The sequence below is a fragment of the Gopherus flavomarginatus genome, chromosome 3 (assembly GCF_025201925.1).
Source record: "Gopherus flavomarginatus isolate rGopFla2 chromosome 3, rGopFla2.mat.asm, whole genome shotgun sequence".
Taxonomy (NCBI): Eukaryota; Metazoa; Chordata; order Testudines; family Testudinidae; genus Gopherus; species Gopherus flavomarginatus.
In genome coordinates, this window is record NC_066619.1 from 94,459,183 (window position 1) to 94,474,196 (window position 15,014).

The 15,014-nt window shown below is 39.1% G+C and overlaps 1 protein-coding gene across 3 annotated transcripts in view; it reads left to right on the plus strand.

Annotated features, from left to right (window-relative positions):
- The window catches only part of PUM3 (pumilio RNA binding family member 3), a 37,083-nt gene extending 22,817 nt beyond the window's left edge, over positions 1 to 14,266 (plus strand). For all 3 annotated transcript variants that reach the window (XM_050944283.1, XM_050944284.1, XM_050944282.1), the window contains exons 13-18: positions 217 to 297; positions 3,013 to 3,155; positions 4,360 to 4,582; positions 6,437 to 6,524; positions 8,761 to 8,851; positions 13,999 to 14,266. In XM_050944283.1, the coding sequence (XP_050800240.1) occupies positions 217 to 297; positions 3,013 to 3,155; positions 4,360 to 4,582; positions 6,437 to 6,524; positions 8,761 to 8,851; positions 13,999 to 14,128 (756 nt within the window). In that variant the 3' untranslated portion in view covers positions 14,129 to 14,266. The remainder of the gene's footprint in view (positions 1 to 216; positions 298 to 3,012; positions 3,156 to 4,359; positions 4,583 to 6,436; positions 6,525 to 8,760; positions 8,852 to 13,998) is intronic.
- Positions 14,267 to 15,014: the final 748 nt, after the last annotated feature.

The following is a 15,014-nucleotide window of genomic DNA, read 5'->3' on the forward strand; positions in this document are numbered from 1 at the left end:
TTTGAACAAGATGCTTTTATTACAAACGTTGCCTCCAGAAAATAATTGTATGTTGTAGGACTACTTCAGCCATTCATATTAGAGGAAATCATTCATCAGATCTTAGTGTAGTTTTTCACTATTTGGGCAAGTTTTCATCTCAGCTAACATGTAGGAAATATGTATGTAGGGCAGCATTGCATGTCTCCAAACCTTCTTGATGCCTTGCCCTTGCAGGGTGAATTCTCTCACTTGGTCTTGCTGGCAGCGTTTGATTGCATTGATGATACCAAGCTCATGAAACAGTTAATCATATCTGTAAGTAGTTGAATTTTCCTAAAATATTCTATTAAATGTTACCAGTGCAATTAACAAAAGAGGTCATTCATACTTAGGATACTAATATATGACTTCTGGCCAGGTTTTCAAACTATTGTTTGTCTTGAGTTCTCTCTCTGTCTTTATTTCAATGCATACAGTAACTTTTATGATTTTTCTTAGCATGAGGAGATCTTGATGAAGGTTTGAATGTTTATGTAATTTATATCCCCTTTACTACAGTCTTCAAACTAGATCTAAAATCTACTGGAAACCCTACTTTGTACTTCTGTTGACCTAGCTAGGGACTAGTTGCACTAGAAATTTAAAGTATATTGAACTTCATTTCATTTATTGACTTTACAAAATTCTGGACTTTCTCTTAACTGAAATTCTTCCAAATAGACTGGAAGGAATAGATGACTTGGAGAGCTCTCACTAGTTCAACCAAGTTTCTTCAGTGCTAGAAGACTCATAAAACAGATATTTCATTTTACCCATCTAAGGATTACACCTGAGCACTATGTAGTTCAGGGGTGGGCAAACTACAACCCATGGGCCGGATCCGGCCCCTCAGGGCTTTGGATCTGGCCCACAGGATTGCCACCCCGTGGTGCCACGCCGCTTCCAGAAGTGCCGGCATCATGTCCCTGCGGCCCCTAGGGGATGAGGGGGGCAGAGGGCTCCGCGTGCTGCCCTCACCTGTGGATTCCACACCTAAAGCTCCTATTGGCCGGGAACGGGGAATCGCGGCCAATGAGAGCTTTGGGTGTGGAACCCAGGGCAGTGTGCAGAGCACTCTTTTCTTCCCCTCCCCCCCCCCCAGCCTCCACCCTAGGGGCCACAGGGACATGATGCCAGCCACTTCTGGGAGTGGCGCGGCCAGGGCAGGCAGGGAGTCTGCCTTAGCAGCACCGCTGCCACCTCAGAGCCGCTCCAGGTAAGTGGAGCCCACACCCAAAACCCCTCCTGCTACCCTGCACCCCGAACCACTGCCCTGAGCTCCCTGCCACAGCCCTCCTCCATCCCTACCCTGAGCCCCCTCATAACCCTGAACCCCTCCTCCACCCCAACCTCTTGCCCTGAGCCCCTTGCTGCACACTACACTCCCTCCCACACCCCATCCCCCTGCCCCAGCCCTACATTCATGGCCCTGCATGCAAGTTCCCCACCCAGATGTGGCCCTCAGGCCAAAAAGTTTGCCCACCCCTGATGTAGTTTCTTACTATGCAACATTCTATTGTAATGAAGATTGTCTTTGGTAGAAATGTAGTGCAAATTGAAAAATAACATTAAGTTCGGATTTCTCAAAGTGACAGAGATTTGTATTAAACTGCCAAAAGAAGTTGAAGAAACCTGGCCAAATGCCTGGGAAAGGTATAGGTGTGGGGAGATTTTTTTTGTTGTTTTTGTTTTTTTTTTTTAAACAAAAAAATTCAAAGATTTTTGGTTCAGGTAATCAAAATGTTAATCCGAGATAATGCCCAAGAGCTTGAAGTATCGACTTAGTAGGTCAAACTAGCAGAACAAAGTAAGAAAAGAAGGAAATAGAAATGTCAGATTATCAATTAGGACTAAGTCAGCTCTTCTGATTAAAAATGAAGACTAATGGCTATTAGAGAGATGGCACTGTATACCAGAGAGTAGGCAATGAGGTTTGACATGTAAAAGTCAAATTTAAAATTGGCTAAAGAATATTACAGTTTCAGGGCAAGTGCACCTGTATTCCTGCTTCCTGGCCCACCAATGGCAACCAACTTTATGCTTTCAGTTCCCAGTTATCACCTCAGTTGCGTGGTGATGTGTGTTGTACTCCTCCTGACCGGATGCTGCACAGCTCCCTGCCTTACATTATGATATCCCTAGCTAGCCAGCCTGCCTGAAAAGGCCAGTGCCTGTGGTTTGCTTTCTCTCTGAGGGCTATGACCAGTATATTGCCCACAAGTATAGGTTACCACACAGCTCCTTCTAAGCAAATAAATTTATTCTAAGGTAGAAGCATTACAGAGAAAACATAAAAACAATAAAGGAACCTACACGCATGTGAAAAAGCTTACCAGAGATCACCCCAAACTCCAGCCTTGGCCTCTGGTAGGTTTCAGTTCTTCAAAACCCACAACTGGCTTATCTCCTTTGGATACAAGTTCATCTCTCTTAGCTTCAGAACGGAGACTGGGCAGATCAGCTGTTTCTTTACTGATCTTGGCCTTCTGTAATAGTCAGCTGGCAATGACCCTCTCCTCAGTGCATAGCTTCGAAAGACTTTTTTTTTGCATAACTCAAGTTGGGGAATTTGCTTTAATTCTCCCTAAGAATTCCACAGGAAATCAACTGAAAACTTATTACCCCCAAAGTCCATACTTTCTCTTGCAGATTTTCAGTATAGTCTTTTGAGCTCCCCGGTGTCTTATTTGTCATATTTACCCCCTAGAGCAAGGGCTCTCAACCTTTTTCTTTCTCTGGATAAGGCCAAGGATATCAGAGCATTTTACAAACAAAAACGGAATATCAAAACTTTATCTCATTCAGCACTATACATTGACAAACCCACCTAGGCATTATACACTGCTTAGGGTTTTGAATTGGATTATGTAACTATAAATTATGGCACCCATCTCCCTTTTCCCCGGCTTTCAATCTGAAAATATTCAGCCAAGGCTTGTTTCTGAAAAGCATTCTTCCAGCAGTGTTATTGATGTTTTTGTATATTTTCAGGAGATAAGTGGTTCTTTGCCCAATATTATAAACAACAAATATGGACGGAAGGTCCTGTTGTACTTGCTAAGTCCAAGGGATCCTGCACATTTCTTACCAGAGATCGTCAAAATTCTGCAACAGGGAGATGGAAATACTTACAGGTAACTAAGAAATGCATAACTGGCAGGCCAAAACAGTCCACACACGTTTGCCCTATTCCAGCTTTTTGCACAGGACACTTAGTCATTGTTTTTGGTTTTTTGGTTTAATGGCAGTGACAGTTTCTTTATGGAGATCAGCTACCACAATTCTTGGTTTCCAAATCTCATTAATTTTGCTGAGAGTTAATATTTTGCAGTTTCTGTAACATTTTATTTCGTCTCAGTCTATAAACCCACATACAAATCAAAACACTAAAATAAAATAAATGTCGGCTATCTGACAGAAATGGTAACAGTTGTGATGTGATTTCTGCATAGATATATACCTAATATGTGCACATAATGACTGTATTTGGGTTGCAATAGTATTTCAACTGTAAAAAGGAGAGATGGAGAGGACAGATTTTACCCATTGCTAAACGTGGTTAAGTCTCAAAACAGATTTAAAGGCTTTTTTTTTTTTTTGGGACATCCATTATTCGTGCTCTAAGTTGTACAAGAGTAAACTTGAAATCTAGCAGTAAAAATGGAAAATTTTAGTTCTAATTCAGCCCCCCGTATGGTCTAATTTAGATAATTGTTTAAAAAGCTGAACTGAGTTTTTCTTGAATAATTAGTGCATTGGTCACTTATCTATATTTCTCCTTTGTGCATTAGCAGCCCTTCTTTATGTGATGCCTTGTCTGAGACCATAATAAACCAGTCTGGCAGGCCCAAGATAAACTGTGGGATTTTGATGGATATTTATTTTCCCATTCTGCTAATTTAACTGATACTGATGCATGTTAAATACTGAAGAGATGGCAATTTCAAAAGGATCTGTGAACAATTTTCCTTACATAGTCTCTGTCAGAACTTTGAGATGATAATGGCAGGATAAATAAGAATTAAAATGAAAGGGTGGAATTGGTGTGTATGGCACATTGGCAATCACCTTGAAGTTAAAGATTGTAGTGTCATCTGATTGGACACTTTTCTCATTCTGGCTATTTTAAAACCTGTGATGGTTGTCCAAAGACCATATTAAACCTGATTTGCTGTGGAATACAGAAAAGAGACTGTGTTTTAATTTGACCTTTTAATGAGGACATCATCTGTCTAAATAGCAAACATGGATTGAATTTTTTTTTTTTACTTGATCTTTTATACAAAACAAGTTTTCTGCAATAATTAGACCACCATATTGTGTATATTATTTCACCAGTAAAAAAGATTCAGATGTCCGCCGTTGCGAACTTTTAGAAGCCATTTCCCCAGCCTTGCTAGGTTATCTGCAAGAACATGCCCAAGAAGTGGTGATGGACAAAACTACGTGCGTCTTGGTGGCTGATATTTTAGGATCTGCTCTTGGTGATGTCCAGCCTGCCATGAATTCAATTGCTAATTTGGCAGCAGAGGAGCTGGTTCCAGGTGGTAAAGATGGGCAGGTAGGTAATGCATCTAACTCAGGGCAAGTAGTAGAGATATTGCTGTGAATTTGTTTTCATTGAGTCATTTAAATAAGATTTATAACAGTTACCTAACATATGCTTTACTGGCTGCACTCTGAAACTTTCCCTGATAATGGGAATCTGCACTTTCTGCTGCATTTTCTGGCCATGTCTTATGCATTTGAAATAGTGATGGCTTAACTAAGCATTTCATTTGTCTCTCTGAATTGGGTACTTAGTTCTTTGTGGTCTTGAATCTGCCAGACTAGTGTATAAAAAGTCTTTCTATGAGAGTGGATTTACACTTTTTGCGGGCAGCAGAAATGTATATTATATAGAATCTCTCAAGAGTTCTAGTGGTAGCAGTTAAATGAGACTAAAGAATTGCTGCTCACAATGAAGATGATATCTTTATGTGAGGGAGTTCAATGGGTGTGTGCTACTAAGTAAGCACACACCTGCACACAGGAAGGGGGCACCAAGATCCAACTTTCTCACAAGGAAAGAAGATTGGATTCCTATAGCAGTTCATTGTAATATTGCTAACTTCATCAGTAAGCTAAAGTCAGATTGTGCCTTCAGACATTCATGTGTGGTGTCCACAACCCTGTGGGACCCCAGGAAGAGCTGGAATCTAGAAATATCCCAAGATTACAAGCTTTATTGGTAAACCCCTCAGTTGCAACACGCAACCCTCTCAATAGACCCTTCAGTCACAATGCAAAGGGCATCCTTACCATACTGTGTGATTGGGCAAGCATTTACAGTCCTCATTCCCTCTGTCTTACTTGAATGAAGTTTCAGTCAAATTGCTCTCACCCAGTTCCCCAAGTTAGCCTGATTTTGGGAAAGCAAAGATACTGCATTGTTCAGATTTGAGATATAAAGCTGCATGTCATCCATGTATTCATGGTACCCCAGTGAAAACCACCCCTCTGTCTTCTCCTGTGTTTTCGCATACGCATTGAATGGCTCAGCACAAGGAGCTGGACTAGGGGAGTTCTTGATGTCCCTTCCAGCTGTACATGTCCATGATTTTGTGAATATGAGCTGTGAGATACTAGATCACTTGCAAGATTCTGTTGAAGATGGAGACAGCAAGTTGGTTTAATGATTAGGGATGGAAGTGAAATATAGTTCTTTATCAAGTAAGAGCTGTTTTAAACCTCCTATCTGTTCCAAGCTGAACTAGGACCAACTTATAAAAGTTCGGACCCACCTGTGTTCCTTGCCCTATGATGTCCAGACTGCCACGAAAGCACCTCAATGACTTACCTTTTCTAGTTGATTTCTCTCACAGCCCATATCTCTGATATCCTTCTCTTTGCATATGACCCCCACTGCCACCATTTTATGACCAGTCTGTGCTAGATTCCACATGGACCTCTTATCCAACAAGCTCTGTATTTCCATATAAGCTATTCTTCAGTGTGTGTCAGCTGGTGAAAATTTGGAAGAGCCACAGACTTGCATAGAGGCAACTAGACCAGGAAACTACACTTATGTGTTAATGAGAAGCCGAAGGTGTGTTTGCGGGCCAGGGGAAAGGATTGGCTAGTGAGGAGCAGAGGATGTGGTCTGTGTACTGAGAGTCTGAAATGAGGAATGGGATGCAGCTCCATAAGTTAATGTTTGAATAAGCAGCCAAACACTTGCATCCTCCTCTGTTTTGATATTTGCTCATTGTTAATAATGATCAAATAGCACAATATGATGTGTTGGGGGGGAAGAGCAAGTTGGAATGTTTTTTATAAAATCATCTGACAATGTACTTGCATTTCAAGTAGAAACACACCAATACATGTGTGAAAGACTCCTGAGTCTAACAGTTAATCATTGATTTGTTTAAAGCTTCACATCGCAGAGCATCCAGCAGGCCATCTGGTTCTGAAATGGTTAATAGAGCAAGATGAAAAAATGAGAGCTAATGGAAGAGAAGGTAGGCTGGGAAATTCATCTTTAATAGACCATCTGTCAGCTTTCAGCATAGTTAAACTCATTTTGTAAGTTTAAACAAAAGATTGTTGTGTAAATTTTTAGATATATCAGAATATATAAAAGGTGGCGAATAGGCAATAAATGGTTTGCATGTACTTTAGATGTTCATAAAAAGTATTTTGTCTCTGTGCAGTTGTGAGATGCTGTATGAGTGAAGTGATGGAAGCTAAGCTCACTTTTTCCATCAGAGGAGGTTGACCTCTTTTTAGAAACATAAGATCCCAAATGTGCTTTGCTGGTATCAAGAGTGTATTCTATTCCTTTGGCATTTTACTTAATAAATTTTAGCATGTTAAAAGTATCTGGCATTTAAAAACGTAGACAAGATTGAAGATGGCATCTTTCTAATTAGAAGATTTGATGGTTTATTCCAGTTTATGAATATTGTGATCACCAGCTAAGCAGACCTGTAATTACTAGAGTGTATTTGTTACTGCTGCTGGATTACCACTTTCATTATAAATTTTCACCTCAAACGTAGGACATCTCTGCTATTTTATGGCACAGATGTCATCCGGAATGTAATCTTTAAAAAATTAATTCAGCTTTTTGTTACAGAGCAACAAAATCTAGCACCCTGTGGATTTTTTTCAGCGTGGCCTAAGATTAATTTTACTGAGATGGTAGAAAGACATCCTTTTATGCAAAACTTGTGTGTATTCTTATTTTTTTTACTGTGAGCCTGGCGCCACTAGGTATCTTGAATGCAACTTTGGAAAACAGATTATGTAGTGTGCCTGTTTTTTATTAGAGCTAGTGAGAATATTTTTGAGGAAATATGTTACTTCATAGACCAGGTGGAAATTTATTGGTTTTGACTAAATTTTCCTACGGAAGGATTCAGAGAGAGAAAAAATATGCACACAAGCCCTCGGTTTCCAGTCTGCAAACCAATGCAGAACTAAAGCAGATTTCGAAAGTTGCTGTGAAACAATTGTCCTACTGATAGCTCAGATTTTTTTTGCAATGTTTAATTGTCTTATTTGCAACAATTTTCATGCAACTTTGTTGAATCCCTGGTACAATTTTCTTTCAAAGGCAATACATAGAAATCCTTATTCGTATGGGTTCACAGTTTTTACCAGATGCCTGCTTCTAATGATATAAAAGCTGAGATAGGAGTTCAGGTGGCTATGGAGTGGACGTTACTAGGCTTTTTTTGTGCATTAATTATATTGGTCTGTGTTTAATACTTTTTTATTTTTGGGGTCTCGCTATAGTTCTGATATCTACTCTTCCCTGTCAGAGTTTGAGTTGGCATAGTTTTTTAATTCCTTATTAGAACTTTTTGTCACATTCAAAAGGGGGAATTTTGTCTGAATATCTTTTATGTACCAGCCTAATTTAGATAATTGGTAGTTGATCAGTGCTTAATGTGCAGTTCTACTCTGTAAAGTGACTTTAAAATGGAATTCAGTGTTTATAGTTTCTCAGTTTCAAGATCAGATTTGGTAATTTTACAAGTTAAATGTTTTTCTAAAGGCCACTTGTGCAAACTCAGCCTTGGGATCTGAAAGTCACACTGCACTCTTCCCTTCTTACACATCATCACCAGTAGCAATGGTTCTGCAGGGCCAGTTGTGCCCTAGGGGACGTGTGTAAACTATTGCTTCAGTGGGATTGAACAGAGGCATGAAGGCCCATAATTGGAATAAATTTAAATAATTCTGTTGGCAATGCATGAGAAGGGGTAGAACCTTCTTACTCTTAGCCATGCTGATAGCAGGGATAACAGGTGCAAAACTTGATGGGCTTGTTTTGGTCATGTAAGTAAGTGACGATGATTGAATGCACCCAAGAAGCAGATCTTTTCAGTAGCAAGGCATCCTTTACCTAGTGCCTTTTCAGTGTAGAAACATGCTTTTAAACATGAATACCTTATGGTACTCTGTTAAACAGTTAAATAGTAGAAAGAAACAAATGTGTGTCTGTCTTTATACCAGTGAGTTTTCATACAATTCAGTGTTGCTATTGTCTAATTAGTTCTACATATTTCTTAGAATTAATCTCACGTTTGCAGAGGTATTGACTGTATTGAATAGTCAATTATTTGGAGCGTAAGGAAGAGCTTCTAAATGTAGAGTGGATTAAAAGGCTTGATTAAGTCACTGTTACAGAGGACTTTTGAATAGGCTACGTTGCGTAATTTCGCCTTGCTCTTTTTTCCCCTCTAATAGGATGTTTTGCAAGAACGTTAGTGGAATGTGTCAGCCTTAAGAATATGAAGTCCTGGGCAGAAGTAAATCGAGGTGCCATGATTCTGTGTTGGTATGTAAGACACGCGTCTGCTTCTAATTGGATACCATTGTTTAATTCTTATACAGAGAATGCCATTCAAGTTTTCAGCCAAAATAAGTCAGTTTTCATGCACTTATGTACTTGCTTTTAATTGTAGTGTTTACAAGCAGGCTGTAGAGCAGTGGTGGGCAACCTGTATCCCACATGCTGCACGCGGCCCATCAGGGTAATCCACTGGCAGGCTGCGAGACAGTGCTTACATTGACCATCTGCAGGCACAGTGGCCGCAGTTCGCCTTTCCCAGTCAATGAGAACTGTGGGAAGTGGCAACCAGCACGTCTCTGTGGCCTGCACTGCTTCCCGCAGCTTCCATTGGCCAGGAACAGCGAACCGTGGCCACTGGGAGCTGCAGGCGGCCGTGCCTGCGGCAGTCAATATAAACACTGTCTCACGGCTCGCCAATTACCCTGACGGGCCGTGTGCAGCCCACAGGTTGCCCAAAGGGCTGTAGAGAGTAACACTTTGCACATGCAAGCACAGACCAAACCTATTAGTTCCCTGAGCTCAGGCTTTGGTACTGCTATGAAATAGCTTTGTGCTGAAAAAGCCTTCTAGAGATTGAAAAGGTATTTATTTCTAACACTGTGCCCACCAGTGTCCCTACCACATGTATGAAAATCCTGAAACAATATGCCAGTATATACTAAATATGTTTTGTTCTTGTATGTACCTGTATTCAAAGGTAGCAAACAGGTATTCGGGCATCTTCTGTAAAATGTTGTTCAGTTTGCCTGTTGTACAGGCTGTCTCTCAAGGCCTTTCCTGTGGTATTGAAGATATGCTTGTGTTGTACATCCTGGGCTGGAGGGGTGGCGGTTCTTAGAGTAAGCCAGGCAGAAGTGTATTATGTGCCAACCTGCTCTCTGTAATAAAGTCATGAGCCACAAAGCTCACTGTCTTCCTCACCTCCCCAGGATGAGACTATCACACTAAGCATCTTACTTTGCTTATTAATACATTTGTTGGCATTTAGTAAATAGGTGTCAGTTTCACTTTGTAATAGAAACTTTCAGTGTGACATCAGGGAAATCTGGAAATTGTTGTCTTAATAAACCCTAATCTGTGAAGTTTCAAAACCCTCAGTTCAGCAGAGATAACAAAATTACCTAGTTAGCTTTTCATAAGTATCTGACAGAACTGAGTCAAACACACCTAGTAACTTGTAAGTAGACAACATATCCTTTGTACATTTAAAAAAATAAAATCTTTTAATTGAATCTCTTGTCTCTTTACTTTGCAACTCTAATTCCTATTGCTGTAGGGTAAGGATAGTTTGCTCAGACTGATTCTGTAGATAATTAGAAGCGGTTTAAGTGATGAAAATGTGATTATTGTGATCCAAGTTCAGTTTTAATTCTGTTTTGCAAACTTCAGTGGGGTTTCTGTTGGTGGGAATTGGTAGTGTAACGTAACTATTTGCATACAAACGAATTTAGTAAACTCTGCATTGTGATAAAATTGTTTGATTTACAAAGAGAGGTTTCACATCTTTTTTCCTTAGCTTTTATAAACAGACCCCTAATGTTTGATAAGCACATTTAATTCCTTTAAATTTTCTAATCCTGCACACAGATATTCAGTAGGATTTGTGTAGAATGATTTGTACATTGACAGTGTGTTGTTACTTAACATTTGTCCTTAACTTAAGGCTTTGAGATTTGTTTAAAAGATTAACTCGTCCCTGGTGCCATTGGAAGTTTTCTTTATATATGTACCCTCTATTGAATTATTTTGATCCTACACATTAGAGCATTCAAGAAATTAATGTCTATGTTCACCCTTCACATTTTAATGATTAAGGCTAAGATTTTCTCATGGCTATTTTTAGTAAAAGTCGCGGACAGGTCACGGGCAATAAAGAAGAATTCCTGGAAGCCCGTGACCTATCCCTGACTATTTTACTAAAAATATCCATGAGAAAATGGCAGGGGCTGGATGTCTGGGAGCTCCAGGGTCCCCACGACCCTTTTATAGGTACTGTGTCTAAAATCATATGACTGTACGTGTGTTCCATCACAATATACATAATTCACTTTGATTTAATAATTTGTAGACTGCCACATTTCCTTCTCTGAATTCTCTGGAAAATTGCCATGCCTTGTCACTAGTGTTAAGAGAAATTGGATAAATCACAGGATCTGTAATGGATATAGGACCTTTTAATTGCTGGGTCACCAGTTCAGGTCAGTAGTGATTGAAACATTGAGTGGTTCCCTAACAGTTTGTAGTTTCGGTTAATTTCCTAGCAGACAAGCGTCCACCCCTCAAACCTCACAACAGTTAGTGGTAACTGCGACGTGCTTGGTAGTAATCTCATTGGAGAGATCAAGGACAGAATGTGAATGGAGACCTTACCTGCCCCCAAGCGCTGGTAATTTGGGTCATGATCGAGGAAGGTTGTTTGGGAAGCCTGGATTACTGCTGCTCTGTGGCTACAGAGAGGAATTCGTTTTCCAAGATTGCCAATCCGCCATCTTTCAGCAATACTAAAATCTTACCCCTCCCCAAAGGAGAGGGGGACACATACACACTGGTTATAAGTATGTAGTTTCCTCTTATACTAGAATTTCTAGGCTTTCATCACAAATTAATCCTTGTAGATAGGAATTCTTTCAAGTGCTTCACATTTGTTTGTTTGTTTTGTTAATAAATTACAACTTTCAGGTTTTTATCAGCTCTTCATACATTTTTTTATTGTTGTAGGATGCTCAGAGCAACTAGACAAGCTGCTTTCTTCCCGCCATTTTGTGTGGCATTAATTTAACTTCCATAATGTGCAATAATTAATCTTATCCATGCTTAATTGCATGCTTTTAGTCTAAAGATGCTGCCTAAATTATACAGTACTGTTGAGCTCAAAAAGTACCGTAATCAGATACAGGTAATGACTGCACATTTTTTATATAAAATGTTACTGAAATACAAAAAAAACAAAACAAAGATGTACATATAAAAGGTGCCCCTGATATTTCTGTCAATTTCTTCTTTTGCCAGTAAGGGAGCCCAAATGGCTGTAGGATTTTACCTGTCTTCTATTTGTTCCTGTTTTAAAAGTGCCTTTCTGCCTGTAGAAGTTGATTTTTTTCTTCATTTTTTTGTTGGTTTATAGAAGCATCTATTCACATGCCTATCTAAATCTCTGCTTTACCAATCCAATTCACTTGAAGGTCTTGGTTTTGATATTTATAGAAGCTTAAATTGCTGCCCTATTTTGTGTGTCAAATGTGCATTCTGTTAATCACCACAGCATGTGCTGAACACTTCTGATATTTTTGTCACTCTTGAACTGGGTTTTATAATGGAGAATCAGAGGTCTCCTGGTTCTGATCGCAGACTGGTATAAATTAGGCATAGCTCTCTTGAAGTACAGGTGGAGCTATACAAGTGTTCAGCTAGTGTAAGATCAGAATCCAGTTCACTTGTGCACATAGAGTGCAACTTCCTATCGGCAACTTGCTCAGAATTAAAATTATATGGAACCACTACATGAGTGATACTGTTCTCTTTAAGTTCTTATACTTCTACCATCGCCATGATATTTGAATGCCTAATAACCTGGCCGTAAGGATTACATCCAGTATTGAGAGTTCATGAAAAAAATGACATATTAGACATATTGGAGCATGAGCTTTGGTGGGTGAATACCCACTTTGTCGGATGCATGGGACATTGTCTGTTAGTCTATAAGGTTCCACAGGACTCTTTGCTGCTTTTACAGATCCAGACTAACACGGCTACCTCTCAGATACAAAACACATAGCTTTTTATGCCGGTAAGAGGTCTTACGAGTCAAAGAGGACAACATATATTTTGCCCCTTTTGGAGTACATAATTGCAAATATTCAGCAGTTATTCTCTTCAAATAATATGGGGACCAGAAATTCCTTTTCAGTGTGTTAAGTCAAAAAGCTTGCAAACTGCTATACAAAACTTGGCTCATATAAACAGTTGATAAATAATACTTTTAATTAGAAATTTATAAGAAGCAGTCCAGAGTGGATTACACTGTAATATGCTCTTTGTCCCAAATGGTAAACCATACCAGTTTCTCCTTGGTATTCACCCTATAAAATGTGTTAATTTTCTACATACTTGGCATGTTTTGTCAGTATCCTGCTTCTCTTCCTCCTTACTAGTTTGTAGTGCCTGTAGATAGGCCATATGAATGTGACCTATTCTGTGTTGGGTTTATTTTAAAGAAACAAAGCTCCTGCTTAGATGGTAAGAGAACTTCTAGTTATAACTAAAAGCTTAACAGAAATTCCCAGTAGGACTTATAAGTCCATAGTCAAAGAATTACATCTCAGAACAGTGTAGCTGAAAATAGATCTCTTTATTGGATGTAGCATGGCTTCTTGCCTCTTGTACCATCAGCCTCGGCGGGATTTTAGGTCAGAGGGGGAAAACAGATTTGTATATAAACAAGCTATATTAATTCTTCTTTTCACGTTCCATGCAGCTTGGTCAATTTATCCTTGTTAAGAATCTAACAAATTAACAAGAGGTTATAGTTGGCTAATCGCAAGTTCATGGTAAAAACCATAGAAGTTGGAGGTGTTAAAGTTCTGTTGTCATTCAGGCCATCTCCCTGCCAATGAATGTTTGTTCCTCATAGTGTAAAGTCCTAAGCAACAGGGCATCCTACTGCTGCTTACCTAGGTGAAGAGATAGACTAACCTCGCTGCTGGGAAGCTTTTTTCCTGATGATCATCCTAAATGTTTTCTTTCTTAATTTCATCCTATTCCTATTAATTATACATCCTTATCACTGTTGAAATAATGCTACTTTTCAGCAAGGAAGCTGGCTTTCCAGGGTAACAGAATAAAAATAAACCATGTAAAGTTCTATGGTCCTGAAGTATAGGAATCCCAGAGCATCAAGTAGAGATTACTAGATTCGCTATAGAGCTATGCCATCATTTGCTGTGTTTGCCTGGTGGAATTGCTTCCATATTTTTGTGTGTGTGTCTCTTTGTGAGAGAGAGAAAATCAGTACCTGGCCGGAAGTGGGTCTCTTTTTAAATAGTTACTGATTTTATGTGTACTGTCTGACATTATTTTTGTTTGACCTAAAAGTTGACCTTTGAAATATAATGTTTTCTCCTCCTTTCTTGTAGCCTTCTCCGAAGCACAGATCAAGAAGTGGCAAATAAAGTCAAAGGAGGACTAAAAAGCCTCATTCCGCAATTGCAATGCAATAAAAATGTAAAAGGAATAGAGGCTCTGCTAGAGACATTAACTTCCTAATTTAAATGAGGTTCAGAAAGACCAGTTTCCTGTCATTGTAACCAAATACAAGTCAGTGGACGTTTTGCACAGTGTTTGATTATTTTTGTAATATCCTTTGTAAAACTGTATTTGTAAATTAAACTGTTTCTAAAATGATTTGGCTGTTCTGCTCATAAATCCAGTTGTCTCTAGTTTCAGAACCTGAATGACACTGAATCCATCATCAGGGGATTTTAAGCTCCGGCAAACTAATAACAGCTTATCAAGACATCTGAACATCTAGCTAAAAATTTAAATCTCTGCTTGTTTTCCGCATTATCTTGTATAAAATCTATTTATACTGCTAATAATTATATATATACCTCTTTTAAAAGTGATCACCTAATTACTGCATAAACTGAAACATCTCTTCTGGAGATATTCTTATTTACTGGACAAATCCATCCGTTCATAATAATGATCTTCTCCATCTGGCTGGCCTTGTTTTTAAAAAAAACAAACCAAAAACAAAATCCCGCCCTGTCCTGTTGAACAGAGATGGATGTGACATGCACAGTTAGAGAGCTCCTGATAGTAGTTCTCAAAAATTGCTTTGGCTTTTCAGATAGATCTGAAAGGGGTCAATAGTTATTTTGTAATGGGTTATGCAGATTTCTTACCAGCAAGATGGTTTTTCTTCACTCCTCCACTAAGCACAGGCTTTTTTAGCTTAACATTTGAGGTATTCAGCAAATGGAATTTCTGTTTGTCTCCTCCTTTTAGTGGAAACAAAAATGAATTTAATGAACATATTTAATTTACTTACAATTACTGTTGGCTGATAAATTTTAACTAGCCTTGAGAAAATAGAAAGGTACGGTGCTGCCAACCACAACATGAATATAACCTTTTGGCACAGCAGAAT